Raw genomic sequence first — 20,750 nt, 5'->3', positions numbered from 1 at the left:
GTACTATATAAAGAAGGACAAAGAGAGGAGTTGATGCTTTTTGAGTGGGAGTCAGTAGGGAGGCAGGGATTTTTTTGGCATCAGCATCTAGCGGCCATTGGTTGCATTGCACTTAAAGGTACTTCCACATTGGCTTCCACCTCAAGCCATGGTAGTTGTCTCTTGGTCACACCAGACCAATTAGTTGTGTTATTTCTTCTTCAAAAGCTACATCCTCTCAGTTTAATGCAGATCTGAAGCCGCCTTCACGGATTGTTGAGGATCCACTGACTGAGCTGCGTCCAAGTGATTCATCAGCAGACGGAAAACAGTGGTAAATAAATCCAGTCCATTATCATTATTAGACTGAAGCACTGCAAATGCCTTTAAACTCAGCCTCCTTGTTGTGCCCCACACCATTAGGATATTATGTAATATCTATTTTTTATCCAGCGGCGCCTGCGGCAGGCAAAATAGGTGTCATACAGATGTTCACTGGTGCACAAAGGCTAAGATGAACACCTTTATTCACTGTGGCATGAAGGCCTATTTGCATGGGGTGGTATATGAATACTGTTGAAACAGCGCATTGCCTATGCCTATACATGAATATAATAGTGAAAATACTTCTATAGTGTATCTATTCATGCAAATCATGTTTTATTTGACAGAGCAGTACTGATTTTCATACCTGTATAACTTTATTAAAGTGTTTGTGTGCTAATATTTTATCTGTGACACTTGATTGGAAGAAAGGGAGCTGATTCCATCCCCGTCTATCCAACTCTCTCTTTCAGAGGATATATATTTGCTCAGGGTCATTACAGCAGCAGGACAGTCAGTCAGCCAGGCTGGAAAAATCCTCAGGGGAAATGAGGTGGCTTTGCTCTGTCAGACAGAAATCCAGCCTCCTCCCCGTCTCTACACTCAATCCTTTTTTTGTCTTATCTCACAAACGTAATCTCAAGTCCTCGGTACAAAACTAAAGCTCTGCCCCTTACTGTTTCCCAGGGGTTTAGGAGAACAAAGGCCACTCCAACACATCTGCTTTCACGCCTGACTGGGCGATTCCAAGTACCATACAGGTGAATCTTATTGTGTCCTCTCTCACAGTGGAATTAGTGCAATTCGGTTGGTGTCATGTCTATAATTGTATGTCACACTTGAAAGGGATTAGATCTAATCCTTTGGATAGGATCAGTTTAGAATTCCAGATTTATGTATATTGTTGCTTTCTGTGTGTGTTTGATTTGGCTGTAGTGAGTGGAATGGAGGAGTTGTGCCACCTGCTGGTCAGGTTTGTCACTACAGCTACAAAGCTGGTGAATGAGTTTTCAATTCCCTTTGATGGATAAGCCACCATATGTTTACTTGCTTTAAACAACACCATATCCTCTATTTCTATCATTTAATTAAAAACAGACATCAGAATAGCAATTTCTAGTGGATGAAATTAACAGGGTAGTTTATTGTCTCCAAAAAGGTCTTTCTTTCAAGTGCTTGACATGCAGCATTTGTGTTTTTTAATGTATTTCACAAGCATTTTTATTTTTAAAGTGCTCAGCTGCTGAAAAGAATGCAAAACTTCCTTTAAAAAACATCAAAGCACTTGTAACTTTGAAAATGTAATTATAAGCACTGATTTTTTTGATAAATGTCATTTTCATGACCAACACAACAAAAAGTATCATAATAAATATTTACTTCATTGCATAGTTTGCAGAGCAAAGCTGCTACTTGGATGTGCAAAGATCAGACATAACTATGAACATCAACAGTAAAGACAAGCACATTAATTGTATATTGCATCAGTAATCATAACAAACACTCACTGATCTTACAAAATATATAAAAAGTCAAGCTGATGCTGATGTGCAGAAGCCCAGAATTCCGTAACAGTATCACGAAAGCAAGAGCTCAATCAAAGCACTTAGCGTCAATACTAAACTGGGTTTTGAAGTGCCTCAGAGAGATAAAAGCACATGTGAAAGGATCATAGGTCCTCTTTTCCAGTTTTCCAGCACTACAGAGCTCGAGCCTTAGCATGGGCCTGCAGCAGGGCGGCTGTATCAGTGTGGGAACCTTGCATGGTGATAGAGAGTGCAGTTCGACCACGCTGGAGGACAGAAAGAGAGAAAAACAAGAAATTAGGATAAAGTCACAAATCTTTTATATATTTGGACACACTGGACACAAGTGTGCTTAACACCTGTATCATGCAACTAGTTTTAAGGTGCAGCATTTAGGCTCCCAGAAGACAGATTCTATATGCAAGGTTGCATTTTCAGTTCTTTAGATAAATTATTTAATTTTGTCAAAGTTTAATTAGTCTCATTAATCTGTGCTGGTGTCAAGGTGAAACATGGTTTAGAATCAAGGTAGGAAGCCTGTGTTTGATGGACAGTTTACTCTCTTAAACTGTACTTTAAAGGTCAAAACTAGAATATACATATGCATCCTCTCCTCTGCTCCCCTTCCTGCTTCCCCTTCCAGACTTGGCAGATAAGGTACTGTTAGCGGATTAGCTCATCTCAGCCCAGGGAGATTTGTCTTCACTGTAGCCCTGATTAATCCTGGGAAAAGCTCCATTCTGCTACATCCAAACTGTCAGTCCACCCACATCCACATACTGTGAGTCAAAACATTTGAGCATTCATACATCTAAGCTCCTTTTTGTGTTCATTTATGTGGATATAGAAAAGTAGATATGCCATTTTGTTGACAAATAAAACAGGATTTCACAAGAGTAATCGAGTAGGAGTCATCTTGTGAACTCCTGAAAATCGATTTAAAGGCAGGGCTGCCTGTTGAATTATAATATATTAAAAATGATTGTCCTATTAACTGTGATTCATTTGGTATAATTACCACTAAAGGAGCAATTATGACCAAGCATGAGACAACAATTAGCCTGTTTCCACACGAATGAAGACAGCACTTCTACTCTATTCTACTGTAGCAGGATGTTTGTTTGGTGAAAGGGTTGGAGGACAAACATATGTGAGCTTTGAGTCATTCAGTCTCTCAGTTCACTGACTGAACTCTGAAGGGTTTAGCTCTGTTTGCTCTGAAAGAGAAATGTATTTTTGTTCATCTTCTATTTTTGCACCCATCTGACAAATTCTCTTCAAACTGTGACCCAATGGCACACAATCATTCTAAAAGGCCACATGTACTGTAGCACTTTTTCAAATGTTATACTCCGTATCTCTTCCAGTATCACCTTGTCGGTCAGGGTGAGGTCACACTGGCTCCTCTCCAGCAGCAGCCTTGCAATGTGTGTGTAGCCCTTCTCAGAGGCGAACATCAGGGCCGTGGTTCCCTGGCTGTCCTGGATGTTAGCATCTGCCCCACAGCTCAGCAGCAGACGAACCATCACAACTCGCCCGTGTCTCACCGCCAAGTGCAGTGCTGTCTGGCCTGTCTGTGTTGACAGGGACAGACGACAGGACAGAGAAAGAGAATGAGGATTTAGAGATTGGTTAGAAAACACTGCTCTCTTTCCTAATTTCCCCCTTATTTACAGTAGATGTTGTTCATCTTAGTTCAACACGTCGCCTTTTGAGATTCACTGTCTTGCTAAAGCGCGCTTTAAAGGACACTCCAGCAATTCATTATCAACTTTTATGAAGTTTGGGGTCTCACAAGAGGCACATTTTTTTTTAAAAGATAAAAATTGAAGACAAACATATTATGACTTTATGTCCCTAGCATCAGTTATCTGACACTGGATCCTACATTTCCCATAGTTCAACTCAATATCATCCTTCGTTAGACCCAACCTGCCTGCTAAATGCCCACATATTTCAAACTCCATCCTCCAATTTGAGACAGCCCTGATGACATCATCAGGATTATTTTCTCAAGCTTAAAAAAAACTCTTCAGAGTCACATGCTGTAAGACATTAAAGTTTTCACAGTCTGAGTAGTGCTTTTTTGTGACAAGTACATAGATTTTAATTTGTAACATTGGTGAAATTTACTACTTAATATCTGGAAAACAACCTGCACATAGCGCTGGGAGTCAAAGCCCCTCTCCCATTCGCATTTTACCCAAAAAAGCTCCCCCTTTTAATTACTCATGTTACATTTGAACAGTGATGGCATTGGTGATGATACCTGGCTGGAGCGAATGTTAATGTTGCTTTGCTCCATGAGCCTGCGGACCACTTCCATGCCACCAGGGCCTTCAGGGGCTGTGAGTGAGGCCAGCATCACTGCTGTGTATCCAGCGTTGTTCCTGAGGTTAACATCACTCACACCTGTGGTGCAGAGATTTACAACATAAATAGTTTGGTAGTGACTGAGTGCATGGCATACTGAAGTAAATTCTGTTCAATTCTGTTCTGAAGAGTACCTGTGTCCAGTAGCAGGCTGACGATGCTGTAGTTGCAGTGGGACACGCTGTAATGCAGGACTGTGTTACCGTTGTCGTCAGCTAGGTTGATCATGAAGGCCAACAGTGCAGGTGTTACCTTCTTCACTTCCCTCAGGTACACAGCCACCCTGTCGGCCATTGAACCCTCCTCTGCTGCCACACCGAACCAATTTTGAAACAGCATGACAAGGGCCTTCCTCTGGAACATAGAGGAACACATGAATGATACTAAAAATGAAGCTTCCTGACATGGATTTGGCCAATGCTTTAATTAGACATATACAATTTGTCACCATAAGCAGCTTCAGTAAAGTCAAGTTTCTTAACATTTGATTGAAAGTGTCTGTGAAAGAATGATGACTACACACCACGTCATCGTTGGGGTTCTCCATGTTGTTCATGTGATCTTTGAGGAACTGACAGGCAGTCAGAAATTCTGCACTTACTGTCTCCCTAGAAGAAAGTGCACGTGTATGTCAAAGAAAGAGAGAATAAGGGAAATTGGGCCTCACAGCATTGAAAAAGATGAAATAAAAACATATTCCCTGAGGAGTAAACACCACAATTAGAAAAACAAACACTGATAAGTCTTCTGTTCTGGTCTTCTCACCTGCCCCTGGTGGTTGTTTCGGAGCCAGAGTTGCCCTCCATCTGTTCCCCTAGAGGCTGCAGTTTTTCCTTAGCCATTTTCTCTGGAGCTTGCACAGACGCTACTCCTCCATCTGTCCACCCTGATCCTGTTCCTCCTGATATCATCTGTCTGTCTGGGCTCATTTGCCTCTCTCCCTCTATCCCTCTCTTCTCTGGGTCTGCATCCACCTGGGCAGCAGCCATCTCCCGAGGGCTGATGCTGCGCTCCTTCTGCTCCCAATTGCCATGAACGCTCCACTTCACACAATCCTGCCCAAGGAGATTTCCACTTGCGGTTGTTTTGCGTCTTTAAAATAATTAAAGAAAGGAAAGCAAGGCGAGAAAATTGAAAGAATCTGCTATCTAAATGTTGGCAATTGACTCTATATGAATCTGTTATAATCATCATATGATCATGTTCTGGTTTGCCTAGTTAATTAGTGAAAGAGGTCTGTGAATGTGAGATCTTCCAAATAAAGATAAAGTTTGGACAGTTCAGCTTTCACATATTGTTTAAAACCAGTAGCTGGTGTTTTCCACATTTACAGCATCAGTAATCAACCATTTATCCCTACAATGTCAAAGTTGGCTCATTTAGGAACAAGACAAAGACTTTTGGAAGAGATTGCTGATGCATTATTCATATTGTATGATCCAGGATAATTTAATCAATAGTTACTAAGTACAGTCCTTTTACAGCTTCAAAGCTTGGTGTAGCTTAATTTTCAAGAGCAGTCTGACTTTGTAGACTCATAGAGAACTTATATATTAAGGTAATACTTGACCAAAAAATACCCTGACCCTCTGAGTCATTCACTAGTTCTTAGACATGGGAGTCAACGCTTTCCTCAAACTGACAACTTTAAAAGGAGTGGCATTCATCTTTCATTCTTAAATTATGATGTTTTTCTCATTCAGAACAATACAACAGCAGCTTAAAGAAGTTAGTATGGCTGTAAACAATGTAACCAATAATCATGACTCTAAAGGTTGCAAAAGTCAGAGACTTATCTACTAACCCTTCATTAACACCACCAGAATGTAGGCTTTTTGACTTCCAGCCACCTCCGTCTGTCTTCATGATGAATTTACAGGCTACAGAGAGAAAAAACACACAGAATGTGATGAAACATGAAAACAGCTGAACAACAACATTATACACTCCTGTTGAAATACATATTCATTATAGTTAAATCCCTGTTTTACATGCTGCTCTTAAAGCTATATTGTAATGCTCTGTTTATGGGTTCTAAGAAATGCTAATATTGTTTAATCGTGTTATTTGATACCCTGAACATATATTTAGTCAAAATTGTTTACATTGATAAAGAAGAGATTCAATGAAAGAATAACTACAAAAAACCAAACCAACAACAACCATGTTTAAATCTAACTGGTAAATTTTGAGTTTGAATTTGTGCATCATGATGTAGTCACTGCTAAATTGTAAAAGACTTTCAGTTTTGACTTTCAAATTGCAGCAAAATAAAAAACTTCCCTTTATTTCGACAAGACTTCTGTGCCGTGAGACAAAATGTGTGGATATGACTTTGAACACATTCAGCAACTCTTTGAAGTAGTACAGTGTTTCGTAATTGAAATTTAAATGAGATTGTGGTTTTTCAACAACTGCCAAAGTCCACACATGAACTTGCTCTTACTCATGTGTTGATACAGCTGTTGAGTTGCCATTCTTTTTAGTGTTGTAACTGTGAGAGTCGTTTCTATTTTGTGTCCCTAATATAAATGTAGCTCTGCTGGATTATCTCTCATCACTGAAATTTTAATAACCACTTTTAACCCTCTGGAGCAACAGCAACACTTCTCCTCATTCATATTGTCTCTTGTGACTCCTTCGTATGTAAACTCACAAACGTGAAAACTAGTATTTGAAAGTTTCAAACCATGATTTAAGGCTGTGCAATAACTGACTTACTCTCCTTTCATAACCTTAAAAATGACCTCACTTACCAACTAGTGACCACACTATGCTTCATAACAAAATCATGAACAGTGAATTAGCTGAAGGGCATGATCCACTCTCATTCTTCAGGCTGATGTTGAGTGGTTGAACATGTGCATGTACACCTCAGTGTGCTGTGATTGGCTAAGTTATTAGCCTGTCCTATATGTGAGATGTAAAGTCCTAATAGTCAGTACTTCTTCTTTAGTCCAGTTTGTTTTGGTTGACTCTCGAGGAACAGGTCCTGACAAAGGGCAACCAACACATTTCTTCTTGCAGTGCTATATAGGCATTTAATAATCATTTCATTGATGTGATGGTCAGTCTGTGGACTACAATACCTTCATCTTGAATCCTCTCTCCATCACTATGTCCGTGCTGAGTGTAGTAGGAGGTAAGGATGTCGACGAGTCCCATCATCTCCTGCTGCAGGGAGTTGACTTTAGGGTCTGGGTGCCGTAGCGGTTTACCACCCTCAGCCGATGTGCCATCTGCACACAAACACTCCCACTGCTGATCCAGGAGTCTCTTGATCTTCTTTATGTGGTGGACAACCATTGCTGTGTCTATACCCTCAGCAGGTTCCACAGACACTGGTGGACTCCTTTCCGTGGTAGGGGCAACGCAGTCTTGATGCTGACTTCTTTGTCCATTTGTGGTAACACTTCTTGCGGTGATAAATGCGTGTGGACTTTTTGATCTCACCACCACCTCATCTCCATCCTGGTCTACCACCACCCTCTCTGCACGGACCCACACCCCAGGATTCCTGGTAAGGTGGTCAATGTTCTCATCTTTCCTTCTGCTCTCGTCCTGCTGCTCCCTCAACAGCCCTGAGACCCTCTGGAGTTCCAGCCCAGTCTCATGAAGCTTCTGCTCTAGCACAGCTACCTTGGCCTGCAGGGATGTCACCGTCAGCAGCTCATCCAAATCTGTACTAGTCCTCCACTCATGCGTAGGATTGGAGTTGTCTTGGCTGATACTGTGATTTCTAGGAAACATGATATGACTTTCATGTTGAGGCCTTTTGCTGTCCCCAGTGCCATAATGGGAGGAGGTGCAAGGGTCTGTGGTTCCGTTCATGGATGGAGGTTGGATATGTGGATTCAGGCCCAGACGGAGCCTTTCTCTTTCCTCCTGAAGGATGCAAATGTGAGCCCGGAGCTCTGGAATGACCCGCACCTCCATCTCTAGCTCCCCCACACGTTCCAGTGCCTCTGTCAGGCGCCTCAACAGCCCTGAGCAGTCCTGGGTGCGAGGGCTGTCTGAAGAGTAGAAGATGTCTTCACAGGAGGTGTTTCCTCCACCAAGGTGATCCCTTGAACTTCGGAGGCTGCCAGGGTCATCCGTGGACTCTGATCCCTGTCTCAGCAATACTGTGAGAGGCAGACTGGAGGCACGGAGGAGATGAGGTCGGATGTGCTCACCCAAGGGTTGCTCATCAAACTCCCTGATTCTGGCCTCCATTTCTGCCAGAGATTTTAGGCCTGTCGGAGAAAGTGACGACCTGTGATCATATGCCCAGGAAGTGTAGCCATGATGATGGCCATCTGACAGTCGTGACCTAGGGGCAAGGGCTCCTGTAGACCCCCAAGCACTCGGGCGGTAGCCACACCCAGAGGGGTTAAGGTGCCTGGGAAGAGTGCTGGCCCGTGGGCCCTTGCTTCGGCGCTGGATGGGAACTTTTTTGATGGTGTTGCCTTTTTCTATGTCATCTACATATTTCAGGAAGTCCAGGTCAAGTCGAAAACCATAAGGGGTTTCCACTGAGTAAGGGGGCTTCCCTTTAATTCCATTCTCTGTTGTTTTATGGGATGAGATATTTCCTGTAAACATTAAAACAGCAATTTAGAATCTATAGCACATAAAAGTCAGATTTGGTATAATTCTGTCATGTTTGGGACTCGCTTACCATTTTGTCCCTCCATCATTTTGCTGTCTTTAGTTTTCCAAACAATTTGTTGTCACATTATCTGGTTGGGTGATTTGTTCCTTACAAAACAAGCAAAATAAAATCAAATACTGGACTGAATTTAGCCAACAACACATAAAACACATGCTAGGGCATTTCTACAAGAGGAAGAAGAGGTTGTTGTGTGGTTATCTAATAAAATATTGAACATATTCATGATTTCTAGAGGCAAGCCAGATTCATTTTGGCATTGACATACTCTTGAGGTTCAGCTGTGGTATTTTTGGTGAGAGACTCAATTTTAATTTCATGACCAGATGGAAGATCATTCTGAACAGCAATAGTGCTTTTTTGTACTTCATTCACAATCTGCCTCTTATTCATTCTCCCACATGTAGCGCAAAACACAAAACACAAACATTAAATTACACTCAAGTGCTTTCTTCTTCACTATCATTCTCCTTTTCTCTCAAAGACCTCTGTTTTTTCTCACGCTCTTGCTGCTTCATTTCTTCCATGGATCAGGCTGCTATTATTCAACAGTGGCAGGCCTGATGTTCACTTGATTACAGCCCTGCCATCCAGGACGAGAGCTGAAAATAACTTTAGACAGTTTAGCCCAGCAGCTATGGCCAGCAGAACAAAATATACTCCTACAGACATAAATACAGACAACCATTGTTCTGACTCACTACTTTTCCCCCTTCTTGCTCCATGCCTCCTACTACAGTAGTTGGTCTACGCTCCTCTCTCAGATCACTGGTTTACTTTTGCTAAACTCTGTCTCACAGTTCATTTCACTCTCTTTTTTACAGTGCATGGTACATCTGCCCTTTTGATCGGCTGACTCTTTTTTCTTATGTCTTTACTGTATATAGTCTATATTCTAGAGTACATACTGTAGCCTGTACTCTATATAGTCATCTCTCTGCCTACCTCACTCTCACAGTGTCTCTCGCTTCCTTCCTCACCTCCTCCCATGTTTTCCCTTCCCTCTCCCTGTGGCAGCTCGCTGTCCTCTTGAGGCGCCGCAGCCACCGAGCCGCAGCCCCAAACAATGTCAGCTATGCAGTAAACAGACAAACACCACCAAATGGCCCTGCTGGGAATTTTGACCTCCACCATTCACAGGCTCTCCAATGACTAGCAAATTACAGACAGGGATGTGCACATTTTCACAAGCTAAGATGTAAATGCACATATACACTTGAACTCAAGGATGCGTGTTGTGAATATATATGCACACATGCATACTTATTTTGTATGTTGGCCTTTGTAGTTTCCAGATGGGTAGAGTTTGTCATTTCATGTGTACAAATGTAGGTGATTCAAAGAAAATAACCAACATTATATTGTGCACTCCTTTGTGAATAACAAGTTAACATTATGGGTGGGTGTTGTCTGGATTTGTTTTAGTACTAGTGCAGATATGATAATAAAGTTTTGGTATCAATACCAAAACAATTTTTTTGACACCTTACTTTGTTTAAAAAAAAAAAAAAAAGAAAGTTTTTCCACAAAACCTTTCTTTCATATAAGAAAAGAAGACAAAGTTCTCATATGCTATATGTAGTCTGAACACAAGCAGCCTTACAAAAATTTTATACAGGAAAACGTCATGCAACAAAGGTCCCCAGCTGTATTCTCACTGGGGACATTTTTCTTATATTTTTAAATAATGTTTTCATAAGTCTGGTGAAAGCATCTATCATAATTCTTTTTCACTACCTGTTCTGTTGCTCTTACAGAAATCTGATACATGTGTTATACATTGAAACTGATACACTATGCATGTTGTTATGCCAGTGGGGTTTTATAATGTTGAGAGGAATCTTTCAGCACACAATCTGACAAGTCTAAGTTTAGCCCATACATGTGGGTGTAAAGCTAAAGTACATGTCTAGAGAGGAACGAGACCCAGACATGTACCTTCATTTTACAAGCTAATTGAAGATCATTCTGTTGAACGTACTTCTGGTAGAAAGACAAACCAGAAGAGAAACAAGAAAATGTATTTAGTTCTGATGAAATGTGTACAGAGCTAGTAAGGAATTCAGATTAGGAGGAGAGCCTATGTTGACTACACGCAGAGACTGTTTACACTGTTGACTCTGTCAGTCAGTGCTGGACAGCAGAGCACCTGTCGCTGCAGACATCTCAGTCAGTCTTACTGTTGGCTCGATCATCAAGTCCAGAATGCAGGCGGCTGGCTGGACTTCAACAAAACACTTTTGGGAAAGTATTTTACATGAAGAATTTCATTTCAACATGGAACGTTGATAATGTGAAAAATAGGGTGATAACTCTAAAGAAATTTGTGAAAGAAAAAAATGTAATCAAATGCTGTAGTTAAAGAAATAGATTGACATTTTGGGAAATACCTTTATTTGCTCTCTTGCTGAGATTGATACCACATATCTCTCCATTAAACGTGAAGCTACAGCAGGAGACAGTTATCTTAGCATGGACAAGAAGCAGGGGAAACAGCTAGCCTAGCTCTATCTCCACATAGCTCAAACCCCAAGATATAACATTTATTAGTGAGCTTTAGTCAATCTGGTTGGCAGATTTTTTTAACCTTTGGACTAATCCAGGCTAACTGTTTCCCCCTGTTTCCAGTCCTTATGCTAAGCTAAGCTAACCGGCTTCTGGCTATAGCTTCATATTTAACAGACAGATACAAAAGTGGTATCAGTCTTCACATCTAACTCTCAGTAAGAAAGCTAAATATGCATATTTCCCAAAGTGTCAAACATGTCTTTTAACTTGTCCGAAGATTTGTGGAAATGTCAGAAGATCAACATTAAGCTAATCAAAACTTCTAAAGCTTCAGAAACAGAAATGTTACATTTTTACACTATTCATTGCCTGCTTTCAGACAAACAAATAAGATTCAAATGCTGTATCCCTCATGGCCTCTCTTTCTTACACCTAAATATAGACATAGATTTCTTCTTGACCAGGTTACCACAGAGGAAACAGCAGAGGTAGGGTTAGGCAATTCCTAAGAGTCATTGCCTAACTCTCTACACATTTCCATGGCACAGGTTTAAATTGTCTATGCTTGGAGCAGTACACCCACCTCACAGGAAACCCAAGAAATGAAACGTAAAATATTCGCTTTACCCCAAACAGGCCCCAGCCAAACAGTACTGCACAACGCTACAGTAATGCTGCCTCTGCACACACTGAACTCAATCCAAAGTCAAGCATTAGAGTGAGTTGAATTTTTTGTGAGGTTTTTAAAATCAAGGCGTCCTTTGTATCCAGCTAAAACTCTTGTCATATTTTAGTTTATAGGAATGCCACAGCTTTTTGAGTGGCCATTTTCCTTTATTTGAGTTCTTTTCACCTCTCTGTTCCCACAACAGCTGCTCTCCTCCTCTGGGTAAGTGTGTCCTTTCACACACAGACCTTTTACACCCTCCCTGCATCAGCACAAACCTCATAATCACAACATCTCTATCCACAGCATTCTTTACCGAAGCCACAAATTAAATATGAACTCAACACAAGGGGACCATTCTTCCAAAGCAATGATAAGTTCTGACACTCAGATGAGGACAAAGGGATCATTTTAGATTTTAAATTTAAGTGTGAAGCGATTTGAAATGTGTTTTAGTCACTGACAACGGTGGTTGCAGTGCTCATTTTTAGCCATGCTAGTGGTGGCTCTAGAGGGATGGCAATGGTGGTTGATTGGTTGGTCCACTACGTCCAGACAGAAATATCTCAGCAACTGTTTGATGAATTGCCATGACATTTTGTAGACATTCGTGGCCCAAAGAAGGAATCCTAATGACTTTCATTATCCTCTTCCTCAAGCTCCACCATGAGCTTGACATTTGTTGCTTTTAGTGAAATTTCTCAACTATTGGATGGATTATCATGAAATTTGGTACACTCATTTATATTCAGGATGAATAGTTTATAGTTAGGGGATCCTTTATCTTCTAGTGCCATCATTGGGTCAAACATTTAATATGCTTTGGTTAATGACCAAATACCTGCAAACCTAATGACATTCCCATCAGCCTCAGCTATGCCTTTTGTTTTGTGCTAATTAACAAATGTTAACATGCTAAGACGCCAAACTAAGATGCTGAACACAGTGAACTTTTTACCTGCTAAGCATGCATGTTAGCATTGTCATTGTGAGCCTGTTGCAGAGAAAAATAAAGGAGCTGTCATTTTTGGACACTCAATCACTTTGTCCTTGCCATTCACTCATGTGTACTCTGTGTTTGGACACAACCATTTTTTGACACCCTTCATAATGTTTCAATGCGTGACTTTCAAAAGTTGAGATAATTAATGTAATCCTGAATTTGAGACCTAATGGAGATTTTAAAACAATGTAACAATGCTTTCTCCATGCCCTTTGCCCGTCTCTGAGTTTCTCCCACTGTCTCTCTTTCTTTTTCTCTGTCCATCAGTCTGTGCAGTATGTAATTCTACATGTTTCCCTGTCTATGTTCTGTTCCCAGAAAATCATTCCTCTCCTCTGTTTTTTGGCTGTACAGACAGTGGTTTTTCCAGTGCATAACTCTAAACCTTGTCTTCTGTTCAGAGTTGATTTAGAAACCAAAGCCAACTGTTTGGACTCAAGCTCCCCCCTACTCTAGCTGTCTCTTCTTTTTTCTCCTTCAAACTCACATTTTTCACTCTATTTCTGCCACAAGACTTCCTAGAAATCCTCAGGATCTGTAGTCTTTTTTGCAGTCTGTATGTTTTTTTTAGGGATTTTGGACCACTGGAGTTGTCCTGGTCCTACTCCAGCAGCAACAGAGTCAGATTTGCATTGTGGCATCTAAGCCTCATTGTGTGGTATGTGGATTCAAAGCTCTTAGGATGAAACAGCTGCCAGGGGCTTCATGCAAGGAAGAACGCCGTGGTATGGTAACATGGAGAGGTTAAAATAGAAAGTATGTTGTCTGTGTGTGTCTTTACGTGGACGTGTGTGTTGCTCAAGTGCACTGCTGTACGATATGTGTAAATATAGATGTAATAAAATGTAAATATAATTCAAGATTTAATCTTTAAAAGGCTAAGTTATTCTCCTAAAAGTCTGATTAGTATTCAGCACAGGCCCAGAGGTCCACTCCATACAATTTGTTAAATCACGTTAGAGTCAAAAGCTTTTCTGACCCTGAATTTAGATCAGCCAGTCTCCCAGATCGAAGACATTCAAGGTCAACATTCAGCATCTCAGCTTTGATTAACAATCCAATTCAACAGTCCTCCACCGGCAGAGAGATACGAGATGAATATTAAATCAGAGCTTACCTTGTGACATGTGTTCAGCAGTTTCTTCTACTTTGTCTTGCTGATGTGAGGGCGTGTTTGTCAGGCAGTCCACTACAGTCTGCTCTCAGCTCAGTTCAGCCTCTCTGTCTGTCTGTCTCCTGAGAGGGCAGGGAGGTGCTGTCAGGGAGAGTGGCATGCCGTGGCTGTTTGATAAATGCCAATGTGCAGCCCCTGCCATAACAGAAGCTGGGTTTGCTTGTGTGTGTGTAAAAGAGAGTGGGGAGGGGCTTGAGAACATGCCTTCCTACTGTACGTCCTGTCCAACGAGACTGACAAGTGGGCGGCTAGACATGGAGAACCACACCCACTCCTTCAGACATCAGCGAATAGGAATCCAGAAGTGTAGCCGGGCTGGGAAAGACAGCAGCTCTTCTGGGACCCCGTTGACAACATGTCAAAATATGGAGCATCTGGTATGAAGTAAGAGAAAGTACCAGAGTCACCTTACCGTTTACCATCCATAATCATCTCAGATAACTTCAGTGACCACGCAGCACCTCGCAGACCTCCCTCTAACAGAATGTGCAACTCTATCTGGTGTTATGGGGTCTCTATAATCAAGTAAACATGGGGGGGAGAGCAGAGGGCTTGGTGCCATCCATGGGGGTTAACTCTCAGTGCATACCTCTCATTGCTCATGGATCCTCTTTCAGCCTGTTACCAGCATCTTCCTCTGGGGCAATACCATCATGCCAGGAAAGCATAATCATCATCTGTTCTTCATAAGGACACTGTATGATAAGTAACAACTGTTACTGGTTGCCTGTTCTTTACCACCAAATTTGTTGTGAAAAAGTGGATAATGCTTTTTAGCCACGCTAGCAGTGTGATTCTAAGGATGTCAGTTTGATGGTTAATCCTCTACTTCGGTCCAGACTGAAATATCGAAATACAGGCTGGATTGCCATAAAATTTCATACAGACATTCATGGTTCCCAGATGAGGTATCCTAATAACTTTGGTGCTCCCATGAGGAATCCAGCTCCACCATGAGGTCGACATTTGTGGTTGTGAGTGAACTGGTTCAACAATTCATAGCCCCGCAGGGTGAATTGTAATAAATTTGATGATCTTCTCATTTTTCATCTAGCACCATTATCAGGACAATAATTTTCATTTGTCAAAATACCTGCAAAACTAATACAGTTCCCATCAGCCTCAACTGTACTTTGGATTTTGCACTAAATAGCAAATGCTAGCATGCCAACACGCTAAAATAAGATTCTGAAAGGGGACATATTATGCACATTTACAGGTCTATATTTTTAATTTGATTTAATCTTATTTTTAATACTGGAATATCTTTTCATGATTTACAAACATACAAAAAAAAAAAAAAACTCATGTGTGAACAGTTTCATTTAAGCTCCTGTCTCTTTAATGCCCCCTCCCAAGGAGCGCACTCTGTTCTGATTGGCCAGCTCTTAGAATCCGGCGGCTATGTCAACAAATCATGAAACAAACCAATAGGATTTCACTATTTTTTTTCCTTCTTTACTTGAAATGTCAACTTCTAAAAATACATCTGTAAATGTTCCAGCCAAAATCCAATCCGAAATATAAGACTGCACGTAAACAACACGTGGAAAAACCCTAGCAACTACCTTAGCAACAAAGGCAGCTTATTAGCAAGATCAAAAAAAATATTGCAAATGAAGCGTTCAGTGCAGGTTGAAGCCTGGCCTTTTGACTTGCAGGGAGCATTTCTACATATGTTAACCTCAAATTTGGAAATTTGACCATGTTTAACATAGATATACAACATCATAACAGTATATATATATGACAGAAAATCACAAAAACCATAATATGTCCCCTTCAACATGGTGAACACTATACCTGCTAAACATCAGTATGTTAGGATTGTCATTGTGAGCATGTTAGTATACTGATGTTTGCATTTTGCCTAAAAGACCACAGTGATTTAAGTACAGCCTCACTAGCATGGCTGTAGACTCTTGTTCTCTAATTCTCCTTCTTTCTCCTTCTTTCTCCTCCTTCTCCTTTCTCCTTCAGTTAGTTTATATAGTCTGTTTATTATATTTCATCTTTTTTTAGTTTCTCTCCATCTCGTTCCTTCGTTTGTGTGTTTGAGTGTAAGTGGCTCAGTTTGTCTGCACAGGCCAAGAGAAATGTATTTCCCATCATGTATAACCTTTTTTATGTGCCCTTGAGTGAATTACAGTCTCCAACTGGGAGAATCCAACATGGTCCTAACTTAAAAGCAAAATAAACTGGCCGATCTTCATGAAGAGTCTATGACATGATGGCATAGGGGAGCCACTCAGAGCTGCAACCACCGCCTTGTGCCCCACCATGGATGGAAAAGGAATTAGTGAGAATTAGCAAGAAATGCTCTGTTTCCATTACCCAAGCAGACAACTGACTCCGAGAGGGATTGTGGTTTGACTCAAGGGAGAGGGAGAGAAAAAACAGTCTTTATTGGACCAAATGACTGCTGACGGACTTACCACATACTGCAGAAAACTTGGCCAAAAGTTGCATCACATTTGAGGGATATATGGGATATAAATTCAGTTTGTAATTTACTTAAAACATTAGTTGAAAAAGGAGATGTTATTTATTAACTTACACAAATAGACATTTTGGGCCCAGAAATGCATAAGGCACGAGGCTTGCCAGCTGCAGGGTATTAATTTTCCTCCCATTTGACTGTTATGACTTGTGGAAGCCGCCTCCTAGTGGAAAGTATAGCTGGAGGTAAATTAAATAGTACTAGCAGGCAGGTCCACTTTTTAGCAAAACTCGTGATGTTTTTTTGAGGCTGGAAAGTGTTCGCTGAGGTTTAATGTTGATGAAATGATCCTGAACATTTTGTCGATATTAGTCCATATCCATATGCTTATCTACCATGGTTCAGTGATTTTCTATGAGCATTTCATGGAAATAACACAAAACAGATGGAAGAGTTTTAAAGTACTTCAGTCCACCTTAAGGTCTGTCACAGTATTTTCCCTTCATTTGATGTCTGTTATGTAACTGTGGCTTGTGGTCATGGGAGTTACAGGTTGTACTGTAGCTGCATTGGCTAACTGAAACCGTGTAAGTAGTCATGTAACAGTGACCTATGAATCAAGAGCGTTCATTTGACCAGAAGGCCACAGACCCTTGACAACTGGGCTTGCAAAGAACAAATCCCTCAAATCAAACAGAATGATCCTTTAATTCTGTCCATCCAGTTTCATGTTTAGTACAGAGGATTAAAATGTTCAGAGGTTTTAGCCATGTCCTGTTTAGTGTGCAATAAGCTTCAGGAGTCAATGTTTTAACCTGCCCCCAATGTGAGTATCAATCAGTTCATTACCAGTAGGTGTATTAAGTGGCTTTCTCTGGTAAGATTATAGTTGAAAATCCTATAGGGCCACATTAAATCTGAAATAAGCATCAAAGTAAATCAAATAAAAGTACAGCATACACACACATCTACAAACTACCCTCAATGACATAAATAGGGTGGACAAAATATTAGAAATGTCTCTCAGTATAAGGCAACACAATTCAACAGCACTGCAGACTACAGCCTTCAAAATGGCTGTAAAGTTGAATGAACACTGTTTCAACAATAACTTAACATTGTAATATTCATGAAGATAGGATTTATTGCAGGGCTGATGTATTAGACTACATTACTTTAGATAATGTAACATTTAAGATGCATAAGTCTTAAGTAAATCACGTGGAATTTATATTTTAAACACTAGATATCAGCAGCAGGCTACAGATGATTCAGTGTTACTGCTTAAGTTAAGGATTGTACAGAATAAGCATGGGATAGCTCAAAAAACACAATCAGTGCTCAAGGGTATTTCCACTTTTTTTTTTTAAATAACCAAATTAGGAGCAGGAAGCACTTAACTTAACAGTCAAGGTTTGTGTTTTAATACATCTTTCCATTTTAAAATGCATTCAGTTTACTAACAAACTAACCGACTGACTTATGATTTCCAGAACAGAAAACCTTATTTATGAAGGAGATGGTATATTGTTATTGTGAGTTTGAGGAAAATAGTAATGAAAACAGATCAAAATGTATTATTAGTATTACTATTTGCAGTTCATTGCTGAAAATACAAGTGAATCTTAAAAGGTTAATATTTTATAACAACATGTCCTTGGATTTGGCATTCAGTGATGTTCAATATTAACTTACATCTTTAAAATTAGCATACAGTATCACCTTTTGGAATCAAACTTTGGACATTTTATCAGTTCACTGACAACAAGCAGAAAATCTGAAATGCTTGGGAAAAAAGTTATTCTGTTGTTGAAAGCATTACCTCCACAGCGGAAACCATATGTGGGAAATATGGATTGACCACACATATGCCAGCTGGACAAAAGTCTATTTGGCTTTGGAGATTTGAACAAACAAGTAAACAGTCTGTGTGCATAGTAGATTAGATAAATAGTATTAAGAAATAATTTGAACTGTTATCTATTTTTCAGCAGCAGCCCAAAGGCAAAACTGAGAAAGCAATAACAGCTAAACCTGGTCATGTTGCTGCATGTTTCATTTTAGAAAAACATCACTAAATGAAATCATATTTAGTTCAATGATAAGTGAGAGACAGAGTAGCCCGGGCAGCTTCAGTGGTGGATGTTGCAGGAGACTTGCTTCAGCCCCCTCTCAGCAGCAGCTTCTCTGATGGCTGTAGGCATAAAAGAACACCTCAAGGCCATTTTTCCCCCGAGGTGTACATGAAGTCCAACCTTGGAGTTTGGACTTCATGTAGGGCTTGCATACATGGTCACAGGAAATGTTTGAGACTGGTGAATTTAGTATTGTTTTGGAACAAAATATTTTGGTTGGAAATATATAATTTGTATATAAAAATATACAAATGAAATTTACTCACATGGCAACCTGACTGCTCTAATGAGGATTCAGAGACTGTAAAAAAAAAGGATGAGAAACAGATCTTTTACTTAAGTAAAAGTAGTAATAGTTCAATAATATTACATTACAAGTAAAAGTGTATTCAAAAGTACAAAAGTTGCATCAGCAAGTATCAAAATTAAAATGACTCATTATGCAGCAGAATGTCCCCTTTAAGACTGATATTAATATTATTTTGAGCAGTCACAGGAAGCAAGGTAAAGCTGTTACTGTATAAATGTAACTGAAATGTAGCAGAGTAGACGTATAAAGTAGCAGAAAATGGAAATTAACTAACAGTTGTTCCTTAAGTTAAAACAGTAACTCTTAGTTACTTTCCAGTAGTGCCCTAATATTTAAAGAATTCTGCATGTGGCATGACGCAGAAATAAATCTTAAGTCAGAAGTACTGAGAGTGATACATCTGCACAATTCTGCAGCATGTTTGTCAGACACATCCCTCTTTGTAGGCAGACTAACTGTTGCCTCTTGATGAGATATTCCATAAAACCAGAGCACTGACCTCCTGCATGACACTGACCTTCTTCCTAAGCAGGAGAGGCTGAATATCATAGAAAGCTGTGAGAAAACAAAAAACATGATTTAATTGTCAGCATGTGTCCAGGCTTACCACTTGTTTACATGATGCTGTTCACACAGGATGTGGCTCTGGTCAAATTCAATCCTAAACCATTTTTGACATTTAACAGTCACTGCCTCACTCCTCCCTTTCTTTGTTTATCATTCAAGCCTCTTGCACTCATCACGGCCTCTATAAGCCCTGTATTCTTTGAAGCTAGATTGTGCCGGCTGCTGTTAGAGGTTTCATAAAAGTGGGTCACTGTACACCCATATATTTCACCTTCAGAAAGCAGGGCCCCAGGCTGAAGTCAGGGTTGTGAAGTGTGTTTACTGTGTACACACTGTGGGGCTCACGCAACCCTGCTCTCATATGGGTAGTTAACATTTAACAGAGAAGAACCTGCAGGGTTATCACCCTTTGTGGATAGGTAGTCACAGGATATCTTACTTCATCATAATCCAGCTGAAAATTGCAAGGGTGTGTGCACCACAAATGAGTTTTCTTGCATTATGTGTGTGTGTGTGTGTGTATGTGTGGCTGTAGAGTGAAAGTTGGAGTGGGTGGTGCTGTAGAAACAGAGGTCAACCTTTCTTGCAGGCTGCTGAATGGAATGATGTCTCACTGCAGGACACTAAAGCAACAATTCCTCTTATCAATAAGAGGCAACATTTTGTATCAGGTGGCATTTTTGTCTTTAGACTGACAGAAGACTGCTGCTCAGCCACATTAGATGCATTACATGGATCTATATATTAAACACATCAGTATCAAAATCAATGACACAAAACATTGCAAAACCATGAACTTGTAAGTCATATTTCTCAATCCACTCTATATGTAAACTGGGTCACCTTCCTGTTTAAAAATAAACCAGTCACACAACAATAACAGACACCAGCTGTGGCCTCAGCACAGGTAACTACGGGTCAGGTGAAAACACTGTGTCATGCTGTCCGAGCTCAGAGAAAAAAAATATCCTTTGGTTGTTTGCGTTGTTAGGTTGTGAAGACACATATCATAGAAGTGCAATGTCCATGGTTGGGTTCTGACCGGGCACCTTTCTTGCATGTTCTCACCCTATGTCCACTCTGTCACATATCA

General features: G+C 40.4%; 1 protein-coding gene across 1 annotated transcript; it reads right to left on the bottom strand.

The window, feature by feature from the left end:
• Nucleotides 1-1,427: 1,427 nt before the first annotated feature.
• Nucleotides 1,428-14,367, bottom strand: LOC137193842 (KN motif and ankyrin repeat domain-containing protein 4-like). The gene is made up of 10 exons (XM_067605244.1): nt 14,149-14,367; nt 8,863-8,942; nt 7,292-8,776; nt 6,007-6,082; nt 4,968-5,294; nt 4,726-4,810; nt 4,337-4,556; nt 4,099-4,241; nt 3,203-3,403; nt 1,428-2,095 (listed from the first exon to the last, which is right to left on the bottom strand). Exons 2-10 carry the CDS (start codon nt 8,879-8,881, stop codon nt 2,003-2,005), a joined length of 2,649 nt encoding a protein of 882 aa, XP_067461345.1. The 5' UTR covers nt 8,882-8,942; nt 14,149-14,367; the 3' UTR covers nt 1,428-2,002.
• Between the last annotated feature and the right edge of the window lie 6,383 nt (nt 14,368-20,750).

The sequence above is a fragment of the Thunnus thynnus genome, chromosome 12 (assembly GCF_963924715.1).
Source record: "Thunnus thynnus chromosome 12, fThuThy2.1, whole genome shotgun sequence".
Classification (NCBI taxonomy): domain Eukaryota; kingdom Metazoa; phylum Chordata; class Actinopteri; order Scombriformes; family Scombridae; genus Thunnus; species Thunnus thynnus.
Note: the sequence above shows the minus strand (reverse complement) of the source record. Positions and strands in the feature narration are given on the sequence as shown.

Bases quoted from the DNA above. Each gene is read 5' to 3' on its own strand.
- LOC137193842 (XM_067605244.1), bottom strand. The intron at 6,083-7,291 runs GTATTGTAGTCC...TTCTCTCTGTAG, and splicing joins AGAGAGGATTCAAGATGAAG to CCTGTAAATTCATCATGAAG. The intron at 2,096-3,202 runs GTGATACTGGAA...TCTGTCCTCCAG, and splicing joins ACCTCACCCTGACCGACAAG to CGTGGTCGAACTGCACTCTC.